At 51.0% G+C, this 27,052-nt stretch overlaps 8 protein-coding genes across 8 annotated transcripts; 4 read left to right on the top strand and 4 right to left on the bottom strand.

Moving 5' to 3' along the window:
• Window positions 1–2,475: 2,475 nt before the first annotated feature.
• GIQ15_01996 (uncharacterized protein) lies at window positions 2,476–3,304 on the top strand (the record flags this gene model as incomplete). The annotated part of the gene is made up of 3 exons (XM_033549413.1): window positions 2,476–2,664; window positions 2,728–3,083; window positions 3,187–3,304. 3 exons carry the CDS (start codon window positions 2,476–2,478, stop codon window positions 3,302–3,304), a joined length of 663 nt encoding a protein of 220 aa, XP_033406574.1.
• A 1,506-nt stretch (window positions 3,305–4,810) lies between these two features.
• GIQ15_01995 (uncharacterized protein) lies at window positions 4,811–5,874 on the top strand (the record flags this gene model as incomplete). The annotated part of the gene is made up of 2 exons (XM_033549412.1): window positions 4,811–5,189; window positions 5,249–5,874. The coding sequence occupies 2 exons, from the start codon at window positions 4,811–4,813 to the stop codon at window positions 5,872–5,874; spliced, it is 1,005 nt and encodes a 334-aa protein (XP_033406573.1).
• Window positions 5,875–6,721: 847 nt separating this feature from the next.
• On the top strand, window positions 6,722–7,329 carry GIQ15_01994 (uncharacterized protein; the record flags this gene model as incomplete). The annotated part of the gene is made up of 3 exons (XM_033549411.1): window positions 6,722–6,822; window positions 6,879–7,121; window positions 7,182–7,329. 3 exons carry the CDS (start codon window positions 6,722–6,724, stop codon window positions 7,327–7,329), a joined length of 492 nt encoding a protein of 163 aa, XP_033406572.1.
• A 91-nt stretch (window positions 7,330–7,420) lies between these two features.
• On the bottom strand, window positions 7,421–10,420 carry GIQ15_01993 (TPR domain-containing protein; the record flags this gene model as incomplete). The annotated part of the gene is made up of 1 exon (XM_033549410.1): window positions 7,421–10,420. The coding sequence occupies one exon, from the start codon at window positions 10,418–10,420 to the stop codon at window positions 7,421–7,423; it is 3,000 nt and encodes a 999-aa protein (XP_033406571.1).
• Window positions 10,421–11,398: 978 nt separating this feature from the next.
• GIQ15_01992 (elongation factor 3) lies at window positions 11,399–14,659 on the bottom strand (the record flags this gene model as incomplete). Its single annotated transcript, XM_033549409.1, has 2 exons — window positions 11,399–14,411; window positions 14,469–14,659. 2 exons carry the CDS (start codon window positions 14,657–14,659, stop codon window positions 11,399–11,401), a joined length of 3,204 nt encoding a protein of 1,067 aa, XP_033406570.1.
• A 1,252-nt stretch (window positions 14,660–15,911) lies between these two features.
• On the top strand, window positions 15,912–16,751 carry GIQ15_01991 (uncharacterized protein; the record flags this gene model as incomplete). The annotated part of the gene is made up of 1 exon (XM_033549408.1): window positions 15,912–16,751. One exon carries the CDS (start codon window positions 15,912–15,914, stop codon window positions 16,749–16,751), a length of 840 nt encoding a protein of 279 aa, XP_033406569.1.
• Window positions 16,752–17,924: 1,173 nt separating this feature from the next.
• GIQ15_01990 (ubiquitin carboxyl-terminal hydrolase 12) lies at window positions 17,925–22,651 on the bottom strand (the record flags this gene model as incomplete). The annotated part of the gene is made up of 3 exons (XM_033549407.1): window positions 17,925–18,742; window positions 18,801–21,020; window positions 21,076–22,651. The coding sequence occupies 3 exons, from the start codon at window positions 22,649–22,651 to the stop codon at window positions 17,925–17,927; spliced, it is 4,614 nt and encodes a 1,537-aa protein (XP_033406568.1).
• A 1,561-nt stretch (window positions 22,652–24,212) lies between these two features.
• GIQ15_01989 (sorting nexin-41) lies at window positions 24,213–26,456 on the bottom strand (the record flags this gene model as incomplete). The annotated part of the gene is made up of 6 exons (XM_033549406.1): window positions 24,213–24,308; window positions 24,380–24,493; window positions 24,566–25,585; window positions 25,659–25,925; window positions 25,994–26,289; window positions 26,363–26,456. 6 exons carry the CDS (start codon window positions 26,454–26,456, stop codon window positions 24,213–24,215), a joined length of 1,887 nt encoding a protein of 628 aa, XP_033406567.1.
• Window positions 26,457–27,052: the final 596 nt, after the last annotated feature.

The following is a 27,052-nucleotide window of genomic DNA, read 5'->3' as shown; positions in this document are numbered from 1 at the left end:
GAGAAAATCAAATACAGCCAGTGTGATAAACGCGTTCCTAAAGAGGGACTTGAAAGGCATATTGAAACAGTTCACGGCAGGAAGATATATGAATGCAGCACATGTGATAAGATCTTCTCTAACATAAAGGCGCGTCAGCAGCATATCGATAGGGTCCACGGCGAGAAGGTCAAATGCAGCCAGTGTGATAAACGTTATAGTAGAACGGAGCTTCGGCGGCATATTGAATCAGTCCACGGCTGGAACATATACGGATGCAGCCAATGCGAGAAGAGCTTCTCTACCAAAAGAAAGCGTCGGGATCATATCGTACAGAGCCACGACAAGAAGATATTCGAATGCAACCGATGTGACAGGACCCTCTCTACCAAAATGACGATGGATCAACACATTTATAGAGTACATGGCCGGTTGGTTGAATGCAGCCAGTGTGACGAACGCTTTACCGAATTGGAACTTCAACAGCATATCAGGAGGGTCCACGGCGAGATATTTGGAGGCAGACCCGATGATAAAGCTATTTCCACCAGACCAGGGCTTGAAGTGGTGCATGCTGGGGCTTATAGCAAGACACCGGCCGAGCACCCAACGAGCCTTTCTGAAATGGAGCAACATAAAGCGCCTCAAATGAAGAGACAGAGAACGGAGCCTCCAAGTCATGGAACTTCAGTTGATACCCATCTACTTAGCGAAGAGATATCGACCCACGGCAACTCGAGTGAGTCTCTGGGCGCGGAGCACGGGCGACCATGGTCCCTTTAAGACCCCAAACAACGTACATAGCGGGAAGGAAGGCTTGCATGGGCAATTGTAACATACTAGCGAGCGGGCCAAGTTTAGAGGACCAAGGCATAGCACATGATATCGAGCACAAAATGCATCTTAGTAGCCGATAAGGCTCGGCTTGGTAGAGCTGAAAGGGGCTAGGAAGCTAGGGTATATTTTTCTAGAATGGTTTTGCCTAACCAGCATATTCGGGTTAGGCCTCACAGTGAGCAAGTGCGAAATTGTGCGTAGAAGTGGGTTAAGATTGAATCGTGAAAGGTATCTCAATAGATAGGCGCTACTTAAGGACTTGGAACTTAGATAGTCTAGTTGATCACGTGGAAAAATTAGGTGTTTACCCTACCAGCTCCAATTTACAGAAGTACCAGGCTACTACCTAGGTACCCACCTGCAGTAATGTAAAAATCACGTGGTGCTTCAGTGTTGGTCCTGCACAGCAAAGATCCTATCAAGGTTGGCATTAAGTACTTGGTTACATAAGCGGAAGGACAGAAGAACGTTAAAATACATGGTAATAATTGCTTCATACAGCGGTGAAAGTCTCTGTATTACTATATAGACGAGAACTTACTAAACGCATTCTCGTTAGTGCTAGGGACCGATTTTCCTATTCCTGAAAGTGCGGCACCCAACTCGCCTTGCCACCTGCTGTAGGCCATCATGAGGGCGGCTAACCTGTAGAAAATAGAACGCGCCCCTGGCCCGTGCCGCCTGCGCCTCTCTGAGGGGAAGTCCTATAAATAAACAGGGTCTCGAATGGATGAGATGGGAGAGCCTTGCTGCAACGAAGTGTCGAACCTATGCAGTATAATTCAGATGCGAAGGCTGAGGGAAGACAGCACCATGATGCGGCATTAAATTTCTTCTACTTCTAGCTTAGTGCAGCACGTGACCTTTTATACTCAGATATAATTCGCGGATGAGGAGGGGAAAGGAGGGCGACGCCGCAAATACAGCATTTAATTTCTTGTAATCCTAGCCTAGCAGCAGAACGTGACGAAGTGCGACGATATAACTGGTAGACGAGGAGGCAGGGCCAAGGCGTGATACGTGGCAGCGCGAGGCTGGAGCTGGACGAGGTGGCTAAAGCGGCGAGGAGAGCTGTCTATACTGTCATGCGCTAATAGGAGACGCCTTGCCCGATCAGGAACGCTATACCGGATCGGGGAATTTGGTGAGGTCGAGGAATACGGAGTACGATGCTGATACTTTGGCTGGGATGCTGGCTCCCGCTTATAATCCAATTCTTTTCCCAACTGGGTTAATATGTCGAAGCCTTGTCTGTTTTCTTTGTTGGCTTAGCCTACTTCAATGACTGAATGTTTCTGTCTCCTTCGTACTCTCCTTCGTCTTCTTCTTTTCTTGTATTCCGTGCCGAGTATCTATGAATGCAAAATGACAATAGTTTATCAAGAAAAGAAAGTGCGGCTGAAAAAGCTTGGCACCATGCCAAGCCCATGTCTCCACGTGAGTTCTAGAAGAAGTCTAGCGCGTGACCCCGCCATACCAAGGGCGGGGTCACGGGATCTCGGGTGAAGCCAACATAAGAACTACTTCACGACCTCACGTCTTCTCCTGTACAGCTTCATCTCCCTCTTCCTCTCCATATCTTGATATAACTCCCTTTGATATCTACGGCTCTTCTAGCTAACTAGAGTACTTCCTCTCACGTCCTTTTCTATACCCATCATGTCTGGATACTACGGCGGAGGGCCCCCTCAGCAGGGCGGCTATGACAACTACGGACAGCAGCAAGGTCAGTATAACCAAGGCCAGGACCAGTACCAACAGCACCAACAGCACCAGCAGCCATACGGGGGCCAGCCTTACGGTGCTCCCCAGCAAGGTGGCTACTACGACCAAGCTCCCCAGCACCAGGTAAGACATCCTCGCGGCAAGATGATACTACATATAAAACAGCTAATAATATACCATCTATAGCAGCAATATGGCGCTCCTCAGCACTCTGATAACAGAGATCAACCGCAGTATGGTGGCGGGTTCCCTCCCACGGGCCAGCAGCCGTATCACGGTGAGAGTAACGCGTACTACGGTGGTGCTCCACCACAACATGGCGGCATGCAAGGGGCGTCTGCATACCCTCAGGGACCAGGTGGTCCAGGTGGTCCAGGAGGTCCAGGAGGTCCTGATGGTGAGAGAGGACTGGGAACGGCGTTGATCGGGGCGGCAGGAGGTGGGTTCATGGGCAACAAGCTTGGCGGAGGGGCGTTGGGCACCATCGGTGGCGCTGTTATCGGTGCTGTGGGAGCTAACGTCGCCGGACATGCTATTAAGGAGTAAGCCATCTCCTTTGTTGACTCAATGCAATTTCCCATCATTCTCCACTTCATCCGGTATAGAATATCGCTGGGATGCTGACAATGCCTGCCATTAAAACAGCCATAAGAAGAAGCACAAGGGTGACAAGCACCACAAGAAGGACAAAAAACACAAGAAGGAAAAGAAGAGAGGCCATGGTTCCGGGTCCTCGTCCTCTGACAGCAGCGACAGCGATTAGGGGGGTGTGGATGGCAGTAGTAAGCTGACCATTATAGAGCCTTCGTCCTGAGATGCCGCCGTATTCCCTTAGAGCCCCTTCCTATGGTGTATATATTGTTATGATTAATGATCGTTACTGTTGCTGTGTATACGATCCGATCTTTTCCCTTCCTTATTCTTGGCTATATTGAATCGTGATACTATTCCCAGCTTACATCTACAGCTCGTGGCAGCCGCATGCATGACGCGAATTCGCCTGTCATCCGTTGGCATTCCTCCGATTCCAATCCCATAAACAACTGCTATTTATGGCTCCCGACCAGGTCACCCGCTATGGAGGAAGCGCCATGGATCCCTCTGTGCAACATGTAGCGGAGGGGACTCCGGGACCTCCCTCCCACCGCCCTCTACGTCTGCTTGGCCCTTGGCTTCCTTGAGGCCCGGAAGCGCTCTCATTGGCATCTCAACAAAATTACTGTTATCGCGCTCGCATCTAGATAGGGATGCGGTCACACCGCCAGGACGAATCTCAAGCTAACGTGGTCTAGAGAATACGGATCTGTTCCAGAGTCTTGGGTTCCTCTCGCTCGTTCCTGGCTCTCGCCCAATCTCAGCCACCAAACCTGTCGCGTTTTCTCCGATCCACGCGCTCAACCCACGCTGCGAGAGGCTAGGCGTCTTAAACGAACTGTGGTGGCGTTCTGCTCGCATACGCATTCTCGCCTAGCGCTTGGCGGATGCTGATCGGCTTATCAGTTGGGCTGCGATTTCGTCGGTCAGGTCTTAGGCGTTGAAAACCAACTCCGTGTCAGGTCTGACTCGTATCAGCGAAGCCTTTTCACTTGCCGGAGCTTGAGCTGGATTTTATGGGTTCGGGAGCCAAGATGAACTCTAACCTTAATCTGATATACCCTTTCGTCAGCTCTTATCGCTCGCGGTTCTCGCGATCCTCACGATCCTCGTCCGAATGAAACATCCCATCCTATTCTGTGGGAGAACGGCTTCGGCGAGCTGCCGCATGTCCCTTGTGCCGTCGCGAGCCTTGATCATCGGTTCTGATACTATCAGCCTGCTCCGCCACAGCCAGGAAGCCCTGGTATGATGAGACTCCAGGACCTCAAGGTATAGCTCTCTCAACCACGTAGCTACAAGTTAAGCATTATTTGGCTCACCAAGGGGCTAGTTTAGCTGGTCCGTTGTTTTGCTCCACAGGCTCCTCCTCCTCCTCCTGGTTCTTTCCGCTTCAAGGAGTAGCGGGTTTCAGATCTATCAGCCGGGGCGAGGAAGGAGCTTGTTTCTTCTTCGTATGCTTTTTCTTCGTCTTCAACCATGATCATCTCTTCCGGTCTTGCTGGCTCGAACATGTATAAGAGCATGACCCTGGTGTCTCAGCTAAGGGAGGATCTTCTTAGAGGAATATATACCATGGGCCGCCACAGACTGACAAGCTGCTTCCGAATCTTCCACCGGTCAAAGAGAAGCATCCCTCAGATACCCTTCTTCTCTGCCTACCACCAGCAAAAAGATGTCAAAGATGTCGAAGATGTCCTTCGAGCCGTCCGTGAGGTTTGATACCTCTGTCCGACTCCCAGAGCCCATCACCGCCTCGGCCAAGCTAAAGGGAGGAAGAGACTATGACATTGAGCAAGCTCTGCGGTCTCCTCCCACGAGGGCCCGTCCTGGCCCGATCCCGTCTGGAAACTCGTCTATGACAATGGTAGCTGGCTACCTGGATGACGTTGATGAGAATACGGAACCTTCAGAGGGAGGCATAATCCAGTATCTGAAGCGGGAGATCAACCCGTCTGGCGCTGAAGTACTCTTGATAATCTGTGCGTTCATCTCGGGGGTTATCGACAGTGCAGCCTTCAGTGCCTGGGGCAGCTTTGCAAATATGCAGACAGGTAAGTTCCCTCCCCTACATACTGTTGTCAAGATCTATGCCTCTGACCGCTCAACGTAGGAAACGTCGTCTTCCTCGCTCTCGGAGCCTCGGGTCAACCGCGTTACCCACCGAACAGATGGGCCAAGTCTCTGGTTGCCATCGCCACCTTTTCCCTGGGGGTCCTCTTCTTCAACTATACCTCTCGATTCCTCCGTCCACTCCGAAGATCAACCCTTGTCTCGTCGTTTGCGGTTCAGACCTGCGCTATCCTTGCTGCCAGCATTCTCGTACAGACTGGAGTCGTGGGCTCAAGTGCTGATGTCCCCATGGGGGAGGTTCACTGGATCCAGATCTTGCCTATCGCCATCCTGGCCTTCCAAGCTGCCGGTCAGATAGTCACATCGCGCTTGCTCGGTATCGATGAGTTACCTACCATAGTCCTGACGACCGTTCTGTGTGACTTACTTATGGACAAAAAGCTGTTTACTTTCCTACCGCGGTGGAAGATGAGCGACATCCGCACTCGACGGCTTTTGACGTTGCTGGCTGCGTTTTCCGGTGCCATGCTTTCTGGTGGCTTGTCGAAAGTGAGTGGCTTGTCTGCCTCACTGTGGCTAGCTACTGCGATTAAAGCAGCTGTGACCATATGTTTCCTCCTCTGGAAGGAGAAGAAAAAAGACGATGAAGAGTTCGAAGACAAATAATAGTTATAATAATAGGCGGCAGTATATATCTTTAAACTTAGATTTTTTTTTTTTTCCTTTCTTTCTTTAAAGAACCAAGCGGCGTTCTAATAATAATATGATAATTTCTAACTCGTTACCTAATGTCTCCGTGATATGTAATGCCTTCATCGTCGATGGTCTCTCCAGTTCCTGCCAAGACGGTCCTCCGCGTACTTCATCGGTGGATCGGTGATTCCACGAGCAATAAACATCGTATAACAACCACGTCTGGAGCGACTAAATAGACGTAATGATTTACGGAGGAGCATCTACAGCGTGACCGGTGACTATACATCAATTTCCTTCTGGAAACCGATCATTTCTATGCATGTCGGTTCCGACATCTCCCGATATGCCGTGAATACGCTAATATTACTATATCTAGTAATGGTTGCGAGACGCATTAAATCGACGTAGTTTCCATTCCCTGAATCCTGTTCTGTAGAGAAACAGTTTCTGGAGGTGTTTTCTTTCTTTTTCCCCTCGTTGGATAGTCACTTTGGTTGCCGGTATTCCCTTTTAGCACCTGCTGACGATGACTAGATCTATAAACATGGCTCATACGGTGAGAGTAAAAGGCTGGTACTACTTTTCGTTGGATTTGAACCCCATCGGCCCCTTTGCGCGGGAGCCAGTTTGGCCATTTTATGCCATTTACTAACAATTTCTTGCCGAGATGTTCTGATATCTAGCCCTCTGCCGATATACCGGGAATCGTATCCATGTCTTTCATCCTCAGTGTGTGTCTCTGGCACCCGTCAGCATAGGAGGGAGAGCCCCCATATCCACAGCCGCTGCAACGCCGCCCACATTCATCGATAGGCGCATGAAAAACAACAGTTCCACGGCCATGACGACCCGTCCCAAACGGATGGAGGTTACGCTGCCCAGCCAGGGTGAAGAGCCTACGGCCTTTCGACATATCATGTACGCTCAGATGCCTCTCTGCCGCCTGATAAATGCACACAGACTGATGTGTATAGGACCAAATTCGACCAAATTGCCAACTGGGCTCGTCAGGGATCCCTGTGGCCTCTAACCTTCGGCCTGGCATGCTGTGGCGTGGAAATGATGGCCGTCTCAATGCCGCGTTATGATCTTGACCGCATGGGCATCATATACCGTGCTTCGCCGCGCCAGGCGGATGTGCTTATTGTCTCAGGAACAGTGACAAACAAGATGGGCCCAGCTATTAGATTGCTGTATGACCAGATGCCGGATCCGAAGTGGGTGATTAGTATAGGTAGCTGTGCGAATGGTGGAGGATATTATCACTATAGCTATAGCGTGGTTAGGGGTGTGGACAGGTTGCTTCCTGTTGATGTGTATGTGCCTGGATGCCCCCCGACGGCAGAGGCGTTCTTGTACGGAATCCTGCAATTGCAGAAGAAGATCAAGAATCAGCGCACAACACGCATGTGGTATAGAAAGTAGTTTTCTCTGTTGCTTTTCTGTGTCTTTGGATCTATATAGACAGTCAATAATATTGAAAACGATAAAATATAGTACCCAATTCACCAGGCGTTCATGAGCCGCTGACTTCCCTCAATAGGTCATCCAATCGTACCCATCCCTCATTGCCATCCCAAAATTGCTTGCCCTTACCAAGTATCCCCCTAACGGCACTTCTGGATTTGAACCTCCAGTCTTTAGCGACCAGCTCTCCACCCTCTTCGCCTTGTTCTGAGGAATCTTCAATCTCCTTGTCCATCCCGCCGTAAACAGCGTATCCTTTCCTGACGAGCGTTTCGGTAGCAGTAACAATTTCGTTCCATTTAGATTCTTCACCCATTTGATATGCCCCCTGTGAACATGATGAGATTGCTGCACGCCATGCCTTTTCATGCGCAGCAAGGGCCTTGGAAGGGCGTCCTCGCCATTTCTCTATCTCGGCGACAAGCAACCAAAGTTCTGGAGAGTGTGTTATTAGAGGTATTATGTGGTCGTCGAACAGTCTGAGTAGTCGACCATGTAATGAACCAGTTCGAATGACAGATGGATCAAATTTGACGGAGATGCTACTGCCCTCACGAGGTGTGGTGAGCGTTCTTACCAGGGCAGTCAGAATTGAGATGTCGATGCACTTCTCGCCATCTTTGTCTCCACGAAGTTCTATTATTCGTGTTTGTGCGAGGAGGACGTCACGGAAAGGAGTGCTAGGAGGCGGGATCGATGAGCTCACTGTAAGGATATTATCCCAGATACGGTGGCTAGTGTGTTTAAATCGCGCTGCACGGTGAAGAGCAGCTAGAGCGTCTCGTTTCTGCTTGTAGACGTCAACCTTGTCCCCGTCAACGTTTGCGTTTTCATTTTTTTTTTCTTCCTCTTCTTCATCATCAAGTGCCTTGGCTCGTGGTATATCGTTGATGACCGGGGTACTCCTGGGAGGAGCATTCAACAGCGCTACTGCAAGGTTACTCCAAGCTTCAGCATCTGTTTCCTCTAGCTGAACGGTTCGCGTGAACGAGTCAATGGCCTCTTCCCACTTCTCTAATTCAATCTGGATGCAGCCCAGCGCAAACCACGTAGCGTGATTGAGGCGAGTCACCGTTAGACTAAGCTTGTATGCTTGTTCTGCCTTTATGAAGTTCGGTGGCTTCTCTTGCATATACAGCCTGGCAAGAGATCGTTGCGCTCGTGCGTATCTCTTATTAGATACTACCCAGGCACGCTCGTACATTGCTGCGTCATGGTCGATATCTCCTAGTATACAGAACAGCCGTGGTGCGTCTGACGGTAGCGGGGAGAGCTCAGGACCTTCAAACGTATCGTTATGATCTTCATCAGCACTTGTAGCCGGTTTGGTGCGTTCATAAAGCTGCTTCCTGACGATCATTTTTGCTGTCTCTTCTCGATCGGTCGCCGCATAACATAGGGCTGCCTCCGCCCACATCTGTAGTCTCTCATAGATATCCAGCGCAGTACGCAGAGCACCCAGGCTAACCCACCGCTGCGCGAGCTCAGACTCGAGATGCCATCTTGTAGAGAAGTTGAGAAGCCAGAGGTACTCGAGTCGCTCCGCAGCGGGCGCTGATTCGGAAGCTTCAGGTCGAGGGAGGAATGTAGTCGGCTGCTCTACGGCTGCGGTGTCTGCTTCTGACGCGGTGGTAGGGGTATCACTTGCTGTATCTGCAATAACCTGGTCGACGAGAGCTTGTAGCTGTAGGACGGAACGCTCAACTGTTCGCGAGCGGTATCCTTCAATCCTGCTACGAACGAGGAGGGCCTGCGAGTAGACCTGCCAGTTGGAACTGCCGCCTTCGAGAACACGAATGGCGTAGGGGATGGTCTCTTCGCGAGTTAATCCATCCTCTGGCGACGTATTTGTAATGGCGGATGCAAGAGAGAGCAGCATAATGGAATCCAGTGGGTTCAGGCGTGGTTGGTTTGCAGCATCGAGCTTCGCCAGACTGGCAGGCAGGGACGACTGATCCTGGACAGACACCTGCTTAAACCCATCTTCGCCTTCATCCTTTTTAAACGCAATCGACTCAAGAAGAGTATCATCATTGAGATCTAGATTCTTTGGCTCCACGTCCACCTTGCTGTCGGGGACATTGTCTTTCTCATCGCCATCACTAGCACTCTTTGCCAGGACAACTAGCTGGCTGATGTCTCTGTCCTGGAACTTCGTCCTCCTCCCCAGCTTGCCCGTCAACGCAAATTCAAATCCGTTCGTGCTAGCTGCTTTCAAGAGATCTGCTCTGGCCTTGCTATCGAAACCATGGTGCGTATGTATCACGGCACGCTCAAGCATGAACCGTACCTTCTCAGCCCGTCTCTCCTTCAGCTGATCATGATTGCTCTCCTGGCCGGGTGTATCAGATAGAACAATAGCACCAATGGCGTCCACGTCATCGTATATACTGCCCTGAAGCGAATCGGCACTCTCGTTCAACATTTTCTGGTGCAGGAAATTCACCCTCATCCTCCCCGTTAGTCCAACCAGCGCGCCCTCCCCATTGCTGTCGCCCACTACCCTATCATTCGTGAATATCGCCTTCGCAGCAGCAAACAGCTCCACGTTAGGCGTAAGCTTATACACCGCCTCGCCATTGACGGATAACTCCCTTATTACCTCATCCCGCACCTTCCGTAGTGTTTGGGGACTCTCTCGCAGCGTCGACGGTATAACCACTTCATGAGCTCGAAATGATAATGGCGGTCCAGTGACGTTGGCCTGTAGAAAAGCACACAGCGCCGCATGACCCAGATGTATCAACCTGGACCGATCGCGTGACAAGTCCGTTGATGCCGCGAGGATGGATGATATATTGTGAGATATTAATGAGGTGAACGATTTCTCGCCTCTGGTCACACTCGATATGATCGATTCCCCTTCCGTCGTTATATCGTGTCCAAGCACGGTCTGCGCGAACGGGTGGGTGAGCAGAGCTGTGCATTCGGCTTCGGTTGGACGGAGGGAGTCGTAGCTCCGCTGTCCGTCAGCAGTGGCTGTGAAGAGGGTATCATATGTCTCTGGCACTGGCACTGGCACAGAGGCTGAGTCTCCTGAAGTCGCCATGATCTGCTCTAGATCAAAACACAGACTGAGACTGGTGGCTGCTTTTTTTTATATTTAATTTTATACCTTGACATCAATTTTCGAGGGGAGAAAAATTTAACCTTTTAGGGTTTTCCTCCGAGCCCCGCCAAAATAGGCAACTTTCGACATCCCACCATCGCGATAAGGGGAAGACGCTGGCGGGCGCGGGGAGACGGGATATCGCAGTCTATATGATTGGAATGTTTGTAAATATATACATCTACTAATGTATACAGCCACCCGCAGGATCTAAGGCTGATGGACTTGTGCAGATGTGTTACATCATACGAAGGCATTGCAAAAATCTTCAAGTTGACGAAAAAAGACGGCTCCATTTTGATTCTTCTCTCTACCCTCTAGCTCTATCACTCTAGCTCTATAAGTCTAGCTAACGATCTAATGAACGGATGAAGTTTATCCACCGAGCACCGACTCAACCAAGGAAAGTATGGAAGAGAGAAGGTAAATGAAAGAAGAGAGTAATGAAATATTGAAAATTCTTTGTTTTGGGTTTCTAGAAGAAAATTAACAAGAATGGGCATGAAAAGGGTGAAAGGGGAAATATTAAGGTGATTTCGTTCAATGGTAAGAAAGAAAAAAAAGAGAAAACATCAAGTGCCATCCGCATCCATCCAACTGACGCCGTGTAAAGAAAACAAGAAATCGTATCGAAGAATCGGATCCTGATTGATGGTGGACATGGACATAGGAAATAAGAAACAGGAAAAAAGTAAGAACATGAAAGCGTAACTAAGCTTGAGCGTCAATGATGCAACATGAGGGAATTAAACAACATAGGAAAAGAAAGGGGAATCATGACTTTTTCTATCGCTCCTTTTTTTGTTTCCGTCTCCAAACCATTCTATTATGCAAAGAAGCAGAAGTAGGCTTCAACCGTCGACGTCTAAGTTAAGTCGAAGTTGATGTTGAGTAGAAGAGTAGAGGTGGAGAGATAATTTACTCATCCTCGTCGGTGAAGACCTCCTCACCTCTCTTGCGGCGAGCCATACGGTCCTTCTTCTTCTTTCGGAGCTCGGAAGAGGTAAGCTTCTTGGCCTTCTTGGTGGAGGCGATCTTGTTGCCCATGGCATCGAACTTCTCCTCCTCATCGTCACCCTTGTCGTTCAATCGGGGGCCGGCACCTTGTCCCTGAACCCAGTTGTGGCCGGAAGGAGTCATCTTTCCGTCAACGACAGCCCAGACTTCGGAGGTGAGGTTCTCAGTGAACTCCTTGCTGTGGGTAATGATGATGACACCACCCTCGAAGGACTTGAGGGCCTTGGAGAGGGCACCGAGGGAGTCACGGTCGAGGTAGTTGGTTGGCTCGTCAAGGACGATCAAGTGAGGGCGTTGCCACGAGCAAGCGGCAAGGACGACCTTGACACGCTGACCACCGGAGAGACCGCGCATGCGGGAGTGGGAGATGAGCTCAGCATCGAGACCGAAGAAGCTGCAGTGGGCTTCGATTTCCTTGCGGACTAGAGGACGGAACTGACCGGAAGCGAGGGCTTCCTTCTGATCGACCTCGGCGACCATCTTGGCGTGGGAGGCGAGAATCTCGGTACGTGGGATCCAGGCATTGTCTGCGGTCATCATGGGAGTCCACTTCTCGTTCTTCATGCCGACGTTCTCACCGAGGGCGAACGAACACTCGTACTCATAAGAGTTCTTGAACTTGCGTCGGGAGTGGATGCCGATGACACGACGCTGAGAGCCTTCGATGCGGTAGATCTTGTCCATGGCCTTCTCATCTTCGTCGGTGACGATCTTGTTGGCACGGTCCATGGTCTCACGATCCTCACCAGTGGCGAAACGCCATTGGATGTACTCGGATGGGGTCTTGTCGAGATGGTTATCAATATGAGCGAAAGCGTGCTGCTTGATGTAGGCAATACGGATGTTCTCGTGCTGGTAAACGTCACCAGCGGTTGGGATAAGTTCACCGGTCAGGACGTTGACCAAGGTAGACTTTCCGGCACCGTTGGGTCCAATGACGGCGATACGGGAGCCGAGAGAGCACTGGAAGGTGATGTCACTGATTTGAGGCTTGGAGGTTCCTGGGTACTGGAAGGTCATCTTGCTGACACGGACGATGGCCTTGGCCTTGGTCTTGACACCCTCAAGGAAACCTGGCTCTGGGAACTTGAATTCCATCTCGGAGGCACCGAGCTCGAAGTAGGAGCGGGCAGATGGGACACGCTTGACGAGGGCGGTCAAGTCACCACGGTAGCGGCGAAGCTTGAAGCGCTCGTAGAGGATGACGTGCTGGATGACGTTGTTCAAGAACTTGGAGTCGTGAGAGACGATGATGGATGTGCAGGGGGAGTTGGTGAGGTATTCCTCGAGCCAGGCAACGTTCTTGACGTCGAGATGGTTGGTGGGCTCGTCGAGCAAAAGAATGTCAGGCTTCTCGAAGACGGCACGGGCAAGGGCAAGCTTCATCTTCCATCCACCGGAGAGGGAGGTGATGAGTCCGTCGAGCTGTTCGCGGACGAAACCGAACTCAACGAGCTGGTTCTCGATGGCGCTGACCTCGGTGGTGATGCCAACTTCACGGAGCTTCTTCTCGGTCCAGCCGATAACGGTCTGTTCGGTGTCGGCGGCGTCGAGGTCGTGCTCGACGAAGACGGTTTTGACTTCATCCTTCTTGGGAAAACCCTCGACCTGCTCGTTGTTGATGGCACGCATGAGGGTGGATTTACCGGAACCGTTGGGTCCGAGGAGACCGTAACGCTGGCCACGCTTGAGGCGGAGATGGGTCTGGTTGAGCAGGATCTTGGCACCGTAGGCCAAGTTGAAGGTACAGTTGCAGAGATCTTCACCTTCCTCCTCATCGGGCTCGACCTCAGCTTCGGCCGAGGCGACTGGAGAGGCACGCTTGCGGAGGGTGTCAGCCATGGCCTTGGCCTCCTCCTCGCCAACAATGACAGTCAGGTAGGCGAGGACGTTTTCGGTCCAGTCAGCGACATCACCGACCTTCTCGTCGATGAGCTGACCAGCGATGGCAGAGATGTATTCGATGGTGGCGGCAGCAGAGGCGATCTGGGCCTTGTACTTGGGGGTGAGAATATCCTTGAGGATGGCGGAGACGGTCTCGATGTCACCGGCCTTGGAAACCTCGGGAATCTTTCCGTCGACGACGGCACCGACACGGATCAGGGTATCGAGACCTTGCTTGGTCTTCTCACGGGCCTCGGGGTCAGCGAGGGTGTCGAAGTTCTTCTCCAAAGCAGGCATGAGCTTTGGCAAGAAAGCAGCGACGATCTGGGGGTCCTCGACAAGCTTGCACATGTTGTCGACGATGACGGCAGACTTACGCTTGATGGCAGTCTCACGCTCAGCGAGACCACGATCGAGCAAGGGGACCATGATGGCGAGGGTAGGCTCGTGGACATCGGTGACGAAGGTGGTGGCACCGAGCAAGTGGACGGTCTCGGGGACGTTCTCTGGCTTGGCGATACACTTGATGAGCTCGGGGATGAAACGCTCGATATCCTTGTTGGAGATCAAGGCGCAGACCTTCTCCATGGTAGCGTAGGCGGCCTTCTTGACCTCTGGCTTAGTGTCCCACATGGACTCGGAGACGACTGGGATCAGGTCTGGAACGCGGGTGGCGAGCTGGGTGGGAGCGGACTCGACGAGGGCCTCGATACAGGCGAGACCGGTCATCTTCTCAGCCCACTTCTGGGCGGTGAGGATGGAGCTGACGATGGCTGGGAGGGCGGCCTTGACGGCGTTGGCGTTGATGGACTTGACGATGGCGAGAGCAGCCTGCTGGGCAAGCTCCTTGACGGAGTTCATCTTATCGCTGACGGCGGCGAGGGTGGGTGCTAGAAGGGCGAGGATGTAGGGCTCCATGGCCGGTGAGACGGAGGAGTGCTGTGCGATGGCGAGGATGGCGTCGAGCGCCTTCTCACGGGCGGAGGCATCTTTCTTGTTGGAGAGCTGCTTCTTCAGCGTCTCGACGGCCCTATTACAGTTAGTATTAGATATATATCTTAGAATATCTTTGAAACAGGAGACTCACTTTGCAGGCACGGTGTGCTCTTCGGTTGGCCCATTGAGGAGCGAGGCGATGCTGTTGGCAGCGGCCTTGGCCTCGTCTGCGGACTTCGAGATGGAGAGGGTCTTGAGCAGCTCGTCGAGGACAGCGACTGACTTGGCGGCCTCCTTAGCCGACTGAGCTGGTGTCGAATCCACAACGGCGACGGCAGGCATTTTTGTGCTGGAAGAGGGTGAAATGGTGAACAGGAGTGAGGAGCAGCGGTACGGGCTGCCGGCGCAGTTCCCTCGTCACTTGGTGATGAGGATAGGACTGTAATGTAGAAGATGGAAGATACAGATGGAGAGGAGAGGGGAGGAGAGGATATTTAGAGATGAGAAGTGGTTGAAAGATGGATGTCGAGAGAAGAAGTTGAGGTCGAGATGGAGGACGAGGGGGGTTTAAAAGGCGATAAGGATGAAAATTTTTTCATGACAACATGCTTACGTCAGACGGGCGAAATTTTCTCGTCATGAAAAAAAAAAGTAACCACGGAGGGCGCTAGCTTTGTTGGGCGGTTCAGTGGGGCTGAATGCTTAATATACGGCTTTTTATTGGGCGAGAGAAGATCCACCGGAAAAAGTGTGACGGGGGCGGTATTGGCAGTACCCAGAGATACCCCGCCAAAAGTACCACCGCCGACTCACCGCCCGCCCAAAGAGGGAACTGCCCCTCGCCGGTAGAAGCGCGCTTACTCAGACGTGACTCAGCCCTGCTTCCCCAGACGCCAAGGCGCGCCCCCAACGGTCCCAGCCTGGCCCTTCCCCCGTGCTGTTTTTACGCGGCCCCCGGCCCCCTGAGCTGCCCCTTTCGGCCTTCTTTGCTTTTGGAAGTACCCCAGGTACCCCAAAGTACCCCGGACGCCCCAACGGGACTATGGCAGATCGCTGGGGGAGAAGAGCGGTCTGCTCCGGGGTAGAGGTACTTGTGGTGGCGCATACGATGGCAGGCACGCGAGGTAGAGGTACATGAAAACTCTGCCCGAGGCTGAGCTGCAAGGATATGATGGGATACGATAGGGATACGATATATCATAGGGATATGGGATAGGGGTAGTACAGTAGAAAGAGTGTCAGGATATGCAGGTAGATGCTGATACAGGAGATGTTGATACTATACTGCTGATGTTGATACTAAGGATAAGATGTTGGACAGAGATGCTGATGCTGATACTAAGAATGAGATGTTGGACAGAGATGCTGATGCTGATACTAAGAATGAGATGTTGGACAAGAGATGCTGATACTGATGCTGATGCTGATACTGATATAAGAATGAGATGCTGATACTGATGATGATACAAGAGGCTATACTGAACATAATGGAGTGATATAATGAGATAAAGGCTCCGTGAATGACAATGAGGGCGCAGCTTCACTGCTCATGCCATATATACCCTCGCTCTCCGCCTGATGCCAGAGAGCAGCCATGGAACAAGAGAGCACATCCTATATCCAGATGCAGCCACGTCCACGGCCAGCGTCCTCCATCTACTCCCGCGAGACCTTTCCAGAGGACCATCCACAGAGGCAGCACAGCATCCCCTACCATGGCCAGACTGCCGAAAAGGACATCGATGCCATGGGTATGGGCATGAACATGAACATGAACATGGCGATGAACGCAAGCACCCACACGATAGACGGGCTCGTCCATCCGGCCATGCGAGCACACACCCTGCCTCGCTCCTCGGTCACCTCCATCTCCGGCATGCTTCATCGCCTTGGGCCCTCGACGACCGGCACTCGCATGGGGACGGGCACTCCCAGGAGCCACCGTGACGATGACAATGACAATGACCAGCACCAACACGAGCATCAGCATCAGCATGAACATGAGAATGAAATTGCCAAAGAACCAGACAAAGGGGTAGGGACTGGCAGGAGGTGTAGATGTGGGTTCTTCCGGCTCGCCTTCGCCGTCCTCGCAGTCGCTCTCATCTCTATACTGTCTCTCTGCATCTGCATCTCAGCCGGAGCATTCAACCCGCCTTCTCGACTGGCGCCGTCGCCATCAGCATCATCTTCCTCTAACACTGCAACGGTCAGTGTCAGTCTCAGCGTCAGCGTCCTGCCGCCAGCGTCGACGGGCACGGAGAGCGGAAGCCGGACATCCACCAGCACCAGTGCAGCAACCAGTGGTACGAGCTCGACGGGAGAGCCCAAGGAGAAGCTCTCCGGCCTGGTGCCCTATTTGACCTTTGTCGGTGGGCGGATGTCGACCGCCACGTCCACGATAGCAGCGACGGTGACGGAGACGGAGACGTAGAGCGTTTACGGTGCAGCACAAGGCATCACTCGCGGCATTGCTGGCGTTGGCTGGTTGGGCTTGGTGTTGGGTATCATCATGTACGATTAGCTGGCTTGTCTTTCATACTATCTCCTGTGTTTTGCATCGTCATCTTCTGGATCCATTCTCCTGCGTCTTCTACGCCAATCAGCCTCTTACACGCAGATTTAATGCAGAATCACGATGCAGTCCTGGAACCATCAAAGTATTTTGCAAGAGCCACGGCCGAATATCAAAGCAGCCGAGGCCGCCAGTGAGACAGTTGATGTGGCTGGGTCGGTTCCTGTTTCAGCTTCAGCCTTGTCGAGATTAGATTCAATAGTCAGCCAGCCAGCCAGCCAGCCAGATGTTCGGCCGTGGCACAAAGGATTTTGATCAGTCACACCGCACGAGGCGAAAGTGAGATTAAATTAAAAAGCCTTCCTTTTCTTCCAACTCTATTAATAGGACGGAGTAGGTACTCGTATGTTGGTACTCCGGAGTCGCCAACGGAGATGAAATGTTTACCCCTGAGCGGAGATATATAGTCTGGGGTAGTGTCCTCCACATTCAAATGATTGGTGCTGGACCAACGCTCTTTACTGCCAGTACCTCGGTGTTTGGCCATTCATTTCCACGCATACTCTTCTAAGTGTAGTCTCGGCTTGCTCTGTAAATTATTTGTGCGTCCTGGCGTTTGACTATCTGTTGCAGCTATACTCCGTACTGTACTACAGAGTAGACTCTAATAGTGGGCATTTAAGCCACTATCTAGGTAAATCAATAATGAATTAGGAACTAGTTATAAGGACACTGCTCTCGCACAGTATGTATTTATTGTGGCTAACTTTTCAGCTCCTGAACTGTGTTCTGCGGCCTAATAATAGACAGAAACATGTAATAACCCAACTAGCCAGACTGCAAATGTATTAACAGGAGTATAAAAGACAGACAAGACACAAAACAAGTATAATCTGTCTACCTCTTCTGCCTACTCGACTGAAGGAATAGATAACAAGCGAAAGGAACATAATCTAACAAGAAAAGAAAAAACTAACACAACAAACGCCACGCCTGATTATGGATGCTGGAGATGAAACTTTTGTTGTCCTTTACAAAACACACAGCTTCTGGTGGCTATATCGTTGTTGCCTGTGTCAATTGGTGTGTTGTCTAATGTAACTCCTCATCGCCAACTCGCACCTCTATCACGGCTGGGCTATCATCAAAATCATTGTCGAGGTCAGGTCGGATATTCTCAATAACCCCGTGGTTCTCATTATCATTGTCATCAAGAATGCTGGTAAATACCATTCCCGTGTCGTCGGCCGCGTCCATGTCGAACGCTCTGTCGAACTCGCTGAGGTCGCCCTCCCCTCGTTCTGCCTGGGTGCTGGCCGCGTCGTCATTATCGTCTCCTCCGTAATAAGAGCCGGGAGGAGCGGCAAAGGTGCTGCACATCTCATCTTCCTCGCGGTTGGCAAGTCGGTCGTAGGACCAGCTAGGTTGTTGTGCGAAGATGGCACTGCCGGCCTGGAACGTCCCGTCAAACCCTTCATCGTCTTCTTCTTCTTCTTCTTCCTCCTCATCCATACCTTCTAGATGAGAGAGGCGAATGCTCCGCTCGCCGCTGACGGGGAGGTGAGAGTACTCCGGCGGCTCATCATCACTCTTCGCTTGGATTCCTGTTGGCAAACCACCATCTCCCGACTGGCGAGTTGCTGCGGCTCCTCGTAAAGCGCTCGACGACCCATTGCGGGAGAGCCCACCGAGACGCTTGCCTTCCCCCGAACCCGAGCCCGAAGCTGGGGGTGACCCAGAGCGAGATTCCGTTGCCGATTCAGAGTCGCTGTTTCGGTCGTGCGCCATCTCGGTCAACTTGGCTAAAAAATCGCCGCCTAAAGGGCGAGTCGACCGTCGGCGGTAGAACAGTAGATATGCTGCGCTGGTCACTACGCTGGTAGGATCGCGCTTCATGGTCACGTGAGAGTCTGGATCGGATATCATCAGCATTTTGTCCATATCAGTCATGGAATTCACTTTACTCACCATTAAATTCATACCAGATGCCGTCGACAAAGTTTCTGGCATAGGCAGTATAGTGTCCACCGCCTAGACCACCATAGTGGTTGTCCACAGCAATAAGATCATAGATCATGCTTTCGCCTTCTTCCGGCATCTGAATTCTGCCAGTCATATCTAACTCAAGTGGAAAGTCGACAACCGCGTCAATCTTATCCCTAAAGATTCGGTTGGCGCTGAAGCGTTTCAGATGCATTACCAGGATATCAGGCGATTTCCAGAGTTCGAACTTCTTACTGGCACGTCGATGTTCTTTGCAACGGGGGCAATACCATGCATCGTTCTCAGATAGAATTTCCTCGCGGCCAAATTCGTCTAGGCACTCGTCCAGGGTAATGCCTCTTTTCTTCTTCTTTGATCGAAGCTGGCGCTTGGACGTGATTTCTGGGTCGGCTAGATTTGGAACGTGCTTCCAGGTCGGCTTGCCTCGCAGAGTATCCTCATCATCATCACTCCATTCCTCGCCGAAGATGGCATCATATGCCTCTTCGCCCCAGTCTAACACGATTGCGTCGCCAGGTTTGATGAAGGGAAGATTACGCTGTGAGCTTGCCTGCTTACGTTTCTGCGCCTTGCCCGTTCGTAATAGGCTCGTTGCATCCGCCATGCGGTCGGAGTCAGTTTCAGAGGCGCTGTCGTCTTTGGTCTCGGCAGAGCTGGAATTGTTGGACATGTCATCATCTGCCCGTGCTCGCATCACGTTCATTGGCTGCGCTGGGCCACTCAATTCATCTTCACTGCTAACTGCACTTTCGTTGCTTGATGGCCGCCTGAAGTCGACTTTTCGTTGCTCCGCGGCTCGTCTACCTATATTTTCAGGGACGCGGGACCGCATCAAGGGGTAATCGCGAGATTCGTTGATTGTAGAGAATCCAGTAGGCTCGGTATCACTTGTCCCAATGTACCTAACGTCAAATAGGTTTCGAAGCATTGGTGGAATAAAGCTACCAGGTTGGAGAACGGGAGGGAGGTTATCCGTACCCTTGCAGTTTGCGTCCACTCCCGCTTGGGAAGAGATGTTGTCGGCATCACGCATGGATACATCAACGAGCCCATCTTCTCCCTCAACAGAGTCGGCCTTGATTGGGTGATCAAACGGCTGGGTATCTTCCTCATTAGTGACGACGGTATCTGAATCTTCTGCGGAGTTGGTCCTCATTACACCAAACCCATCATCCTCTCGGAGAATATCACGAGTAGTGAGATTTGCGACTCCTGATAGAATTTTACGTAGTACCGTGTCATAATCATATGCTTCATCACGCGTGATAACTACATATAGCGGTACTCCAAATAATGATCGTTGGCTGTGGTTGTAAGAGCCGCGTCGGTTTCTGCTGCGGTTATAGATTGGGACCAACATTCGATCACCTTTAACTGAGTCAAAGCCGGTCGGCTCTTCTGACGTGAATCGGAATCGCTGTGGTTTATCAGGGTTGTAACTGGTGGGGACGCTGTCTAGCTCGTACATGGCAATGGCGTCAGAATCGCTGATCTGGTTGTCGGCAATACTCTGAGAATGGTCGAATTGCTTGTAGAATTTGTGCTTGTATATTTCCGCCATCACAAGGCGCGCTGGATCCACATCCATCTTTCTACCAACGTATTCTTTCACAGCTTTGATGCTTGAGTTCTTGTCGATATCCACATCCACATACACAGGCGCTTTGTGTAGAGGGAAGAACATGATCTTGTGGCTCCATGTATTCTCGATCGGTATCTGGAGTGTCAAATTGTTGAATGGATCAAAAATAATGCTGACTTTGTCACAGGTTGGGCAAACCACAGTGGACTTGTACATTCCTGAAAATAAGTCCGTAATCACACTGTCATTTCTGGCTTTGTAGATCTCCCAACATCTGTCAGCAAATCCCTGTAGAGCTGCTTTGTCATGAACCATTTCATCGGTGGAATCCGGCTTTTCGATGTATGGCTTCTTTTGGATCCTGTTTAAATCCTCTTGCAGCCCATCTAGGAGGAAAAGGAGGAACTCTTGTGAATCCTGTTGGCCATAACCAGAAAACGATGGGCCGTATCTGCCGATAGTAACTTTGAATGCTCGAGGTGCGAAAGATGCGGAGCCTTGTACGTCGAATATTTGGTGCAGGAGATTAGCATACGCTTTGGCGACATCTCCATTATGGGATAAGGGGTTGTTCGGGTTTAGATCCTTCTTATATTCGCCCACTAAATATTGCACGGTTAGTATGTATCGTACTCAAGTGAGCCAGAATCGACTTACGCAAGAAGTAATGTGATAGTTCCTCAACGCTGCGCACGCATTGCAATGCCGAGTTCATATAACAAGTATTACCCAGGTTGCTAAGACCAGTGACTCCGCGGGCTTTGCCATCCTTACGTCGTCGTCCTCGGGTAACGATAGAGGGAGCAGGTGATGTTCTTCCACTGCCTGTGCCGCTCTTGGCCTTTAACCGATTTTGGACGCTTGCCTTACCGGCACCGACTGTCAAATTGACGTTTGACTTTGAGGTTTCAGACAGCCATTCTCCGCCAGCAGGTCCGCCGACTTGTTCCTCCAGAACAATGACATTGTCACTTCCTAGCCCAATGACATGAATTGAAGTCTTGCCATTGTTCTTTGGATTTGACGTTTGGTCTTTGACATCAACTAGCTCTCGCTGGGAGCCTTCGGCGAGAGCCACAAAGCTATCAATACTCAGCGACATGGATGTCGGAATCTTTGCGGTTACAGTGGTTCCGGGTGCTGGGGACGCACTTCTTGACGCGTCCGGAGTTACATTGGTAGAGCTACCAAGTCCCTCTAGGATCCTCCACACGCGAGTCTTTGTCGACATGTCGATTGATGCAAGGTTCTTCGCTGTTTTTAGCCACTGCTGGAACGGAGTATGTCGACTGGCGAGAAACCTCACAGGGGGACGTGATTTGTCTGCGAGGGTGACATTGGGAGACAACTTTAAGATAGAGAATATCGGAGGATTGAGCTCGTATTGAATATGCTCCATATCCCCCTCCGTGTTTGTATTATGCGCATATCGAACGATAGCAGGTGAGTCCTTTGACAATCCATACCACTCCATCACTAAATTCCAAGCTTCTTCTGGCAATATTTCGTAGTCTTCGCCCATCTGAAGCCCCGGACGCATGGGAACGAAAGGTTTGCCAGCTTCGTCGTTGAAAATGGTGTCCGGGTCAGTAACAAGAACAAGGTCCGAGTTATCGACAGGCCCGATTTCACCTTCCGAGGCCGATTTATCAACTTTATCAAGTCGTGGGATGGTTGTGCTGCGCGAGAGAACTCGGTTAAGCCAAGTGGCCGAGATGACATAGCCCTTTTGTTTATCTGTGGGGTTCTGCTGCATCCGCTGCATCACTGCAGCCACCTGCTCATCGATGGACGGGTTATCATGTGAAGAATGCGAAGAATGGGCTTGATCACTATTGGAAGCGGTATAGGTCGACATGGTTGACGGTGAAGGATAGAGATTATCGGAAGCCGAACCGCCGGCTTCAGAAGAATTTTTCGAGCTTCCCTTTGCTGATCCAGCCTCGGTTTCCTTTCCAACCATATCCACAGATGAACCACGCTGATGGCGGTTTTGACGTTCGCTCTGCTTCTTGTTTGCCGTAGTGTTTGGCGTGTCTTCCGAGGATGTGAACGACTGTGTCTGCATTGCAGTATCGTGTTCATCGCTTCCCATATCCGCAGCCGGTCTCTTGGTGGCTGGCGTAGAGATGCGAGAGTCATCTTGCGACCCATAGTCTACCATGGACACATCTTCCCTCTGGGGTTCATCAGCGGCGGACTGCCCGGCCGCACGGCCGTTAGACGACGACATCTGCCAACAGGTGGTGTCTTGGGTTGACTCGCCGTCCGTAATGGTCGGAGAGCTCGTTGCGGTGGTCGATCTCCAGTCTTCCGTTGATGACTGGTCGTTTGCGCTCCCTTGCGAATCTGCTTGCAGGGATCGAGACGGCGAGAGTCCTGGAGGGGAGGGCGAGGAGGGAGATGCGAAATATGCAGGTTGCGGCAAAGCAGGCAGTGAGGATTGACCGTACCGTCTTCCTATCTTGGGTTTTCTGGAAGGCGAAGTTTTCAAGAAATATAAACCCTTGTTGCCTCCAGCTTTGCGCAGCTCTGCGGCAACCTTACGTCGCTTTGAAGAAGGCGTTGTGAAAGTGAGCTGCCCACTATATAGTGGCAGCTCTGGGTGAATACAAAGGGTAGGTTATAAGAGAAGATATTTCACATCAGAGTGAAATGGAGTTTTGTCTCCGAATGAGAGTGAGTGAGGGAGGGTAGAAGACTGTGAACGGTGAGAAAAAGAAGGTATTAGCAGGGTAACTTAGTTCCCTCCTCCCAAAGGGCCATAAGGGGGATAGCATGCAAGAACAGAAGGCCCCTTACAATCTTTAAAGTGGTCCCTTTGCTGTAGGCCAGAGGCTCTGTATATCTCTATCCAGGCCGGTACTGGTGGCGAAGCCTGGGGTTTGTCGCGATGCAAGTAGTTAAAGGACAGGGCGGGTTCCCTCAAGAGAAAAAAACCTGCATGGACAGGCTGGTGGATGAAGGGGAAAGAAAGAGGAAGCTCGCCACAGGAGGACGTGGACAGCGCGACAAACACAAGCAGAACCCTTGCTGGCGTCCTCTCGCTGTGTTTATGTCTCTGTTGACCCTCGAGAGGCTTCGCTTTCAACGCCTTCGCAGTCTCACCTTTTTTTCGCCCTCCCAGCTAAAGTCCTGATCACGTGATGTGTATAGGCTGAACCTCGTTGCATCATGTAAGTCCTCTTTTATGATGGAGATGAAGAGATGGAGAAGAGAAGTTCTTAAGAAGGAGAAGCAGGTGGTTACCGCGTCTGCTGGCTGTCTACCTGAGAAGACGACCGGCCGTTCAGGGGGTTACTTGTTCAACTCGAAGGTGACCAACGCCTGCGAATGTTCCACCTTTCATGCAGATATCAATGAAAGAGCATGTACGGAGTAGGGAACATGGCTACACTGGCCGGTTCTTCATCAGGGCTCACTTCAAGATCTATGTAGCATGGTAAAGGTGTGACGGCCTACAGTTGGTCGCCCGTTATCTCAAGCTGCAAGGGAAGTTTTGCTCAGGCTGTGGCACATAGACGGAATAACTGCTGTGTGTAATATTCTGCTTCGGCTAGGGATGCTTGACACCTTTAAACAAGCATTGAAAGATAATCTAAGAGTAAAGTAGTAACTGTGGCATATTTATACTACGTAACCAATGGTAAGTAAGATGTGCTATCGTTAACCTTGGGAGATGTAGATATACTACTCTCCGACCCGGCTTGTCTCTCTCATGATACATATAACGGGGTGAACCGTCGCTGGGGAGATATCTAAAGGGAATGACTGGCATAATTCGTCATTACGGCCTATCGGATAGATATTTTATCGACTTCATCTCGCGCTTCGGTCCATGTTTCTAGACTCTTCCGGGCCCAGTCCAGATGGCATCGTGCGTACGCGACCTAAATTAAGGGATATCGGTATTAGCAATGTGAGGGGAAAGTTGAATAACAATAGCCAGGTGCAAACATACCATATAGCTGCGGAGATCCTCTTCTTTCTCCCTCTGAAACCTCTTGAGATCTCGGAGGACTCCGCTACTTGCGTCCTTCACATCTTGCTCGGACACTTTTAGAGCTTGCTCCAGCTGTAATGAGCGAACGGGCATGGTTAGTAAAACGTAGAACTGCAGCGCTGGCAATATTCGGTTGGAACTTACCTGTAGTAGACTCTCTTTTGTCTTGCCGATTTGATCCCGGCGTGTCCTTTCCGGGTCTACATCCACAAACCCATGGACGGCATGGCTAATCCGGCCAAATATCTTGTTGGTAACAAAATTACCACTCGAAGATTTACGGTGGCCACTAGGGGTCGGATCCATAGGGCGATGAGGAAGCCCTTGAGAAGCGGATGGTCGGCTCGTGGCCTCGCCATGGGTTGGAGGAAAGTCTGAGTCGATAGACGCTGTATCCTCCGTGGTAGCCTGGGTAGGCTCTGAGCCTGGCTCTGGGTTGCTCGTTGAAGAAGTCTCAGACAAGGAGCGTCTTGGTCTTGTGGATGGCGATGTGCTCCCTTTGTTTAGATACTCCTCTATGCGCTGAGCTTCTATTTCGCTTCGTTCTAGGGATTCTAACAAAGCACTCTTCTTGTTTAGTTCGTCCCTTGTCATTTCCTCTTGGATCCGTTTTAGGACCCGGTAGCGAAGAACGCCCCTGACAACACCCGCGAACTGGGCACTTTCCCGCATCGGCTCTGAAAATGTGGCTCCCAGGCTAGAGGAAAGCTCTTCTGTTTCGATGTACGAGTTATCCGCCGCCTGGCCAACTCTCTCGATTGCCGCTGCAACAGTCGGTGACTGCTCCGAAAGGGCAAACCCGTTGTATCGCGCTCCAAGTTCCATGAGATCAGCAGATAGCGAAGACAGATGTGTCAATGTTCGTCTGTTTACTTTCTCAACGCTCCCTTGGAGAAGAAGCTCTAGTTCTCGGGTAGATGATTCAAAATTGACAAAGTAAGGGTCCAGTTCATGTTCACTAAGATTTCGTGAGGAGGATGGTGGGAACCGGTTCACGAATGAAGGAATTGTGGCCACGTCTGATATTGTAGGTTTCAACTTTGCAGAAGAAGAAGGGACGGGGAGCCAGTTATGGGCAGGTGTCGGGTTAGCTGGGTCAAGAGGGGGAGCTTTGAGGTTGTTTTTGGGCACCGAAGCAGCCGGGTGAGAATTTAGAACCTCGCCCTGATTTAAAATAGTCAATATAATACGGCTTTGTACTAGTTATGGGTATAGGGAAGGCATAGTGGAAACCAACCCAGCTTGCATTGGGGTCTAGAAACCTCCACCAGACCCCATCTTCGCGGATGTCATCCATCCTCCGGCATCGGTTTAAAAACACGGCGAGCATACGTTTCCGTAATTCAATAATGGAGGTGTCTTCCTTTGCCTTTGTGGGTTTGGCCGCATAGTCCGCCATAGTATGCTTCTCCGGGATGGGCGGTATTATAAGTGTAGGATGAAGGTTGACCAGAGTTGCGCGGAGAGAACTAAATTCGGAATATCGACGCCTAACCTCGAGATCCTAGAGCCGTACGTTAGATATCGGACTCGTACTTGGGAGTATTTCAACCAGAAGGAAGCAATGCATACGCCCGTCCTAATAGTGTAGACGATAAAACTCCCACCAGTCTCGCTGTTCTTTCCGGCATGCGTAATAATAATTGGTAATTCCGGGTTCTCGTATAGAATCTGCTCTATCCTGCTATCATATATCCCCTTTTTGCGCTGATAGGGTTGGCCATGCTGACGATCGGAGAACTCGCCCACATCGTCGTGATCTGGCTCATCATCGAGATCGGGCGTGTCTGTCCGCGTTACAAAATCCGGTGGGTCGCGAGTAGACGACCTTGATGAAGCTGGAGAGACGGGGCGTTCTTCATATGCTGCTACAAGAGAAAAAAAGGCAGTCCGTCAGTCGTTGTTTAGATGGATGATTAGGCAAAAGGTACTTTGACTTACGAGGCGCCATTGCGGCAGGGTGAAAGGATCCGCCGAGAGGAGCTTCGTTACGGTCCAGCGCTCCGTACGGGTTATTATCCTCATCGTTCCACATCCTGAAGAGGCTGGAATTATAATTATATCAACGCCGCGTGGTGGGCAGGCGCTCCGTGGGCTGCAGGCAGCTGCGATAGTATAGACAGAGACGATGGTCAGGACAGTGTTGACACCGTTAACGGTAGCCGAAGAAGCGTATATTAGATAGTAAACAGGATGCCAACGCAGCTTTATCAATAGCTAGTTAGATGGCAGATATAGACAGGATAATGGAGAAGAGCTTGCGCCGTTTGGGATGTGAAGATATACAGGTCGCAGCTTGCAGTTGAAGCTTCTTGGCAGGCGGAAGTCCCCCCACAGCTCATGACATCACAACTTCATAGATATCAACTTCATCTCGCTACATGGAAGAACCAAGGTCTCCAGCAGTATGGGATAGGGTCACAGTGGTCTATATGGCTGAACTGATTTCCATGGATTAAAAAAGATAGGCTATGTCTATGGATTAAAAAAATAGGCTATGTCTATACATTAAAAAACACAGGCTATGGCCTCAAATTTCTCAGAAATTTCTCCCTATGCCGTCTAAGGGTGATGCTGATTTCTATCGGTGCTGGGCTCGCGATGCGGACTTCTTCCCCGTGAAGGAGTCTC

This window comes from Arthroderma uncinatum, assembly GCF_011692745.1.
Source record: "Arthroderma uncinatum strain CBS 119779 chromosome Unknown scaffold2, whole genome shotgun sequence".
Classification (NCBI taxonomy): domain Eukaryota; kingdom Fungi; phylum Ascomycota; class Eurotiomycetes; order Onygenales; family Arthrodermataceae; genus Arthroderma; species Arthroderma uncinatum.
The sequence above is the reverse complement of the archived record's forward strand: the minus strand, read 5'-3'. Positions and strand labels throughout refer to the sequence as shown.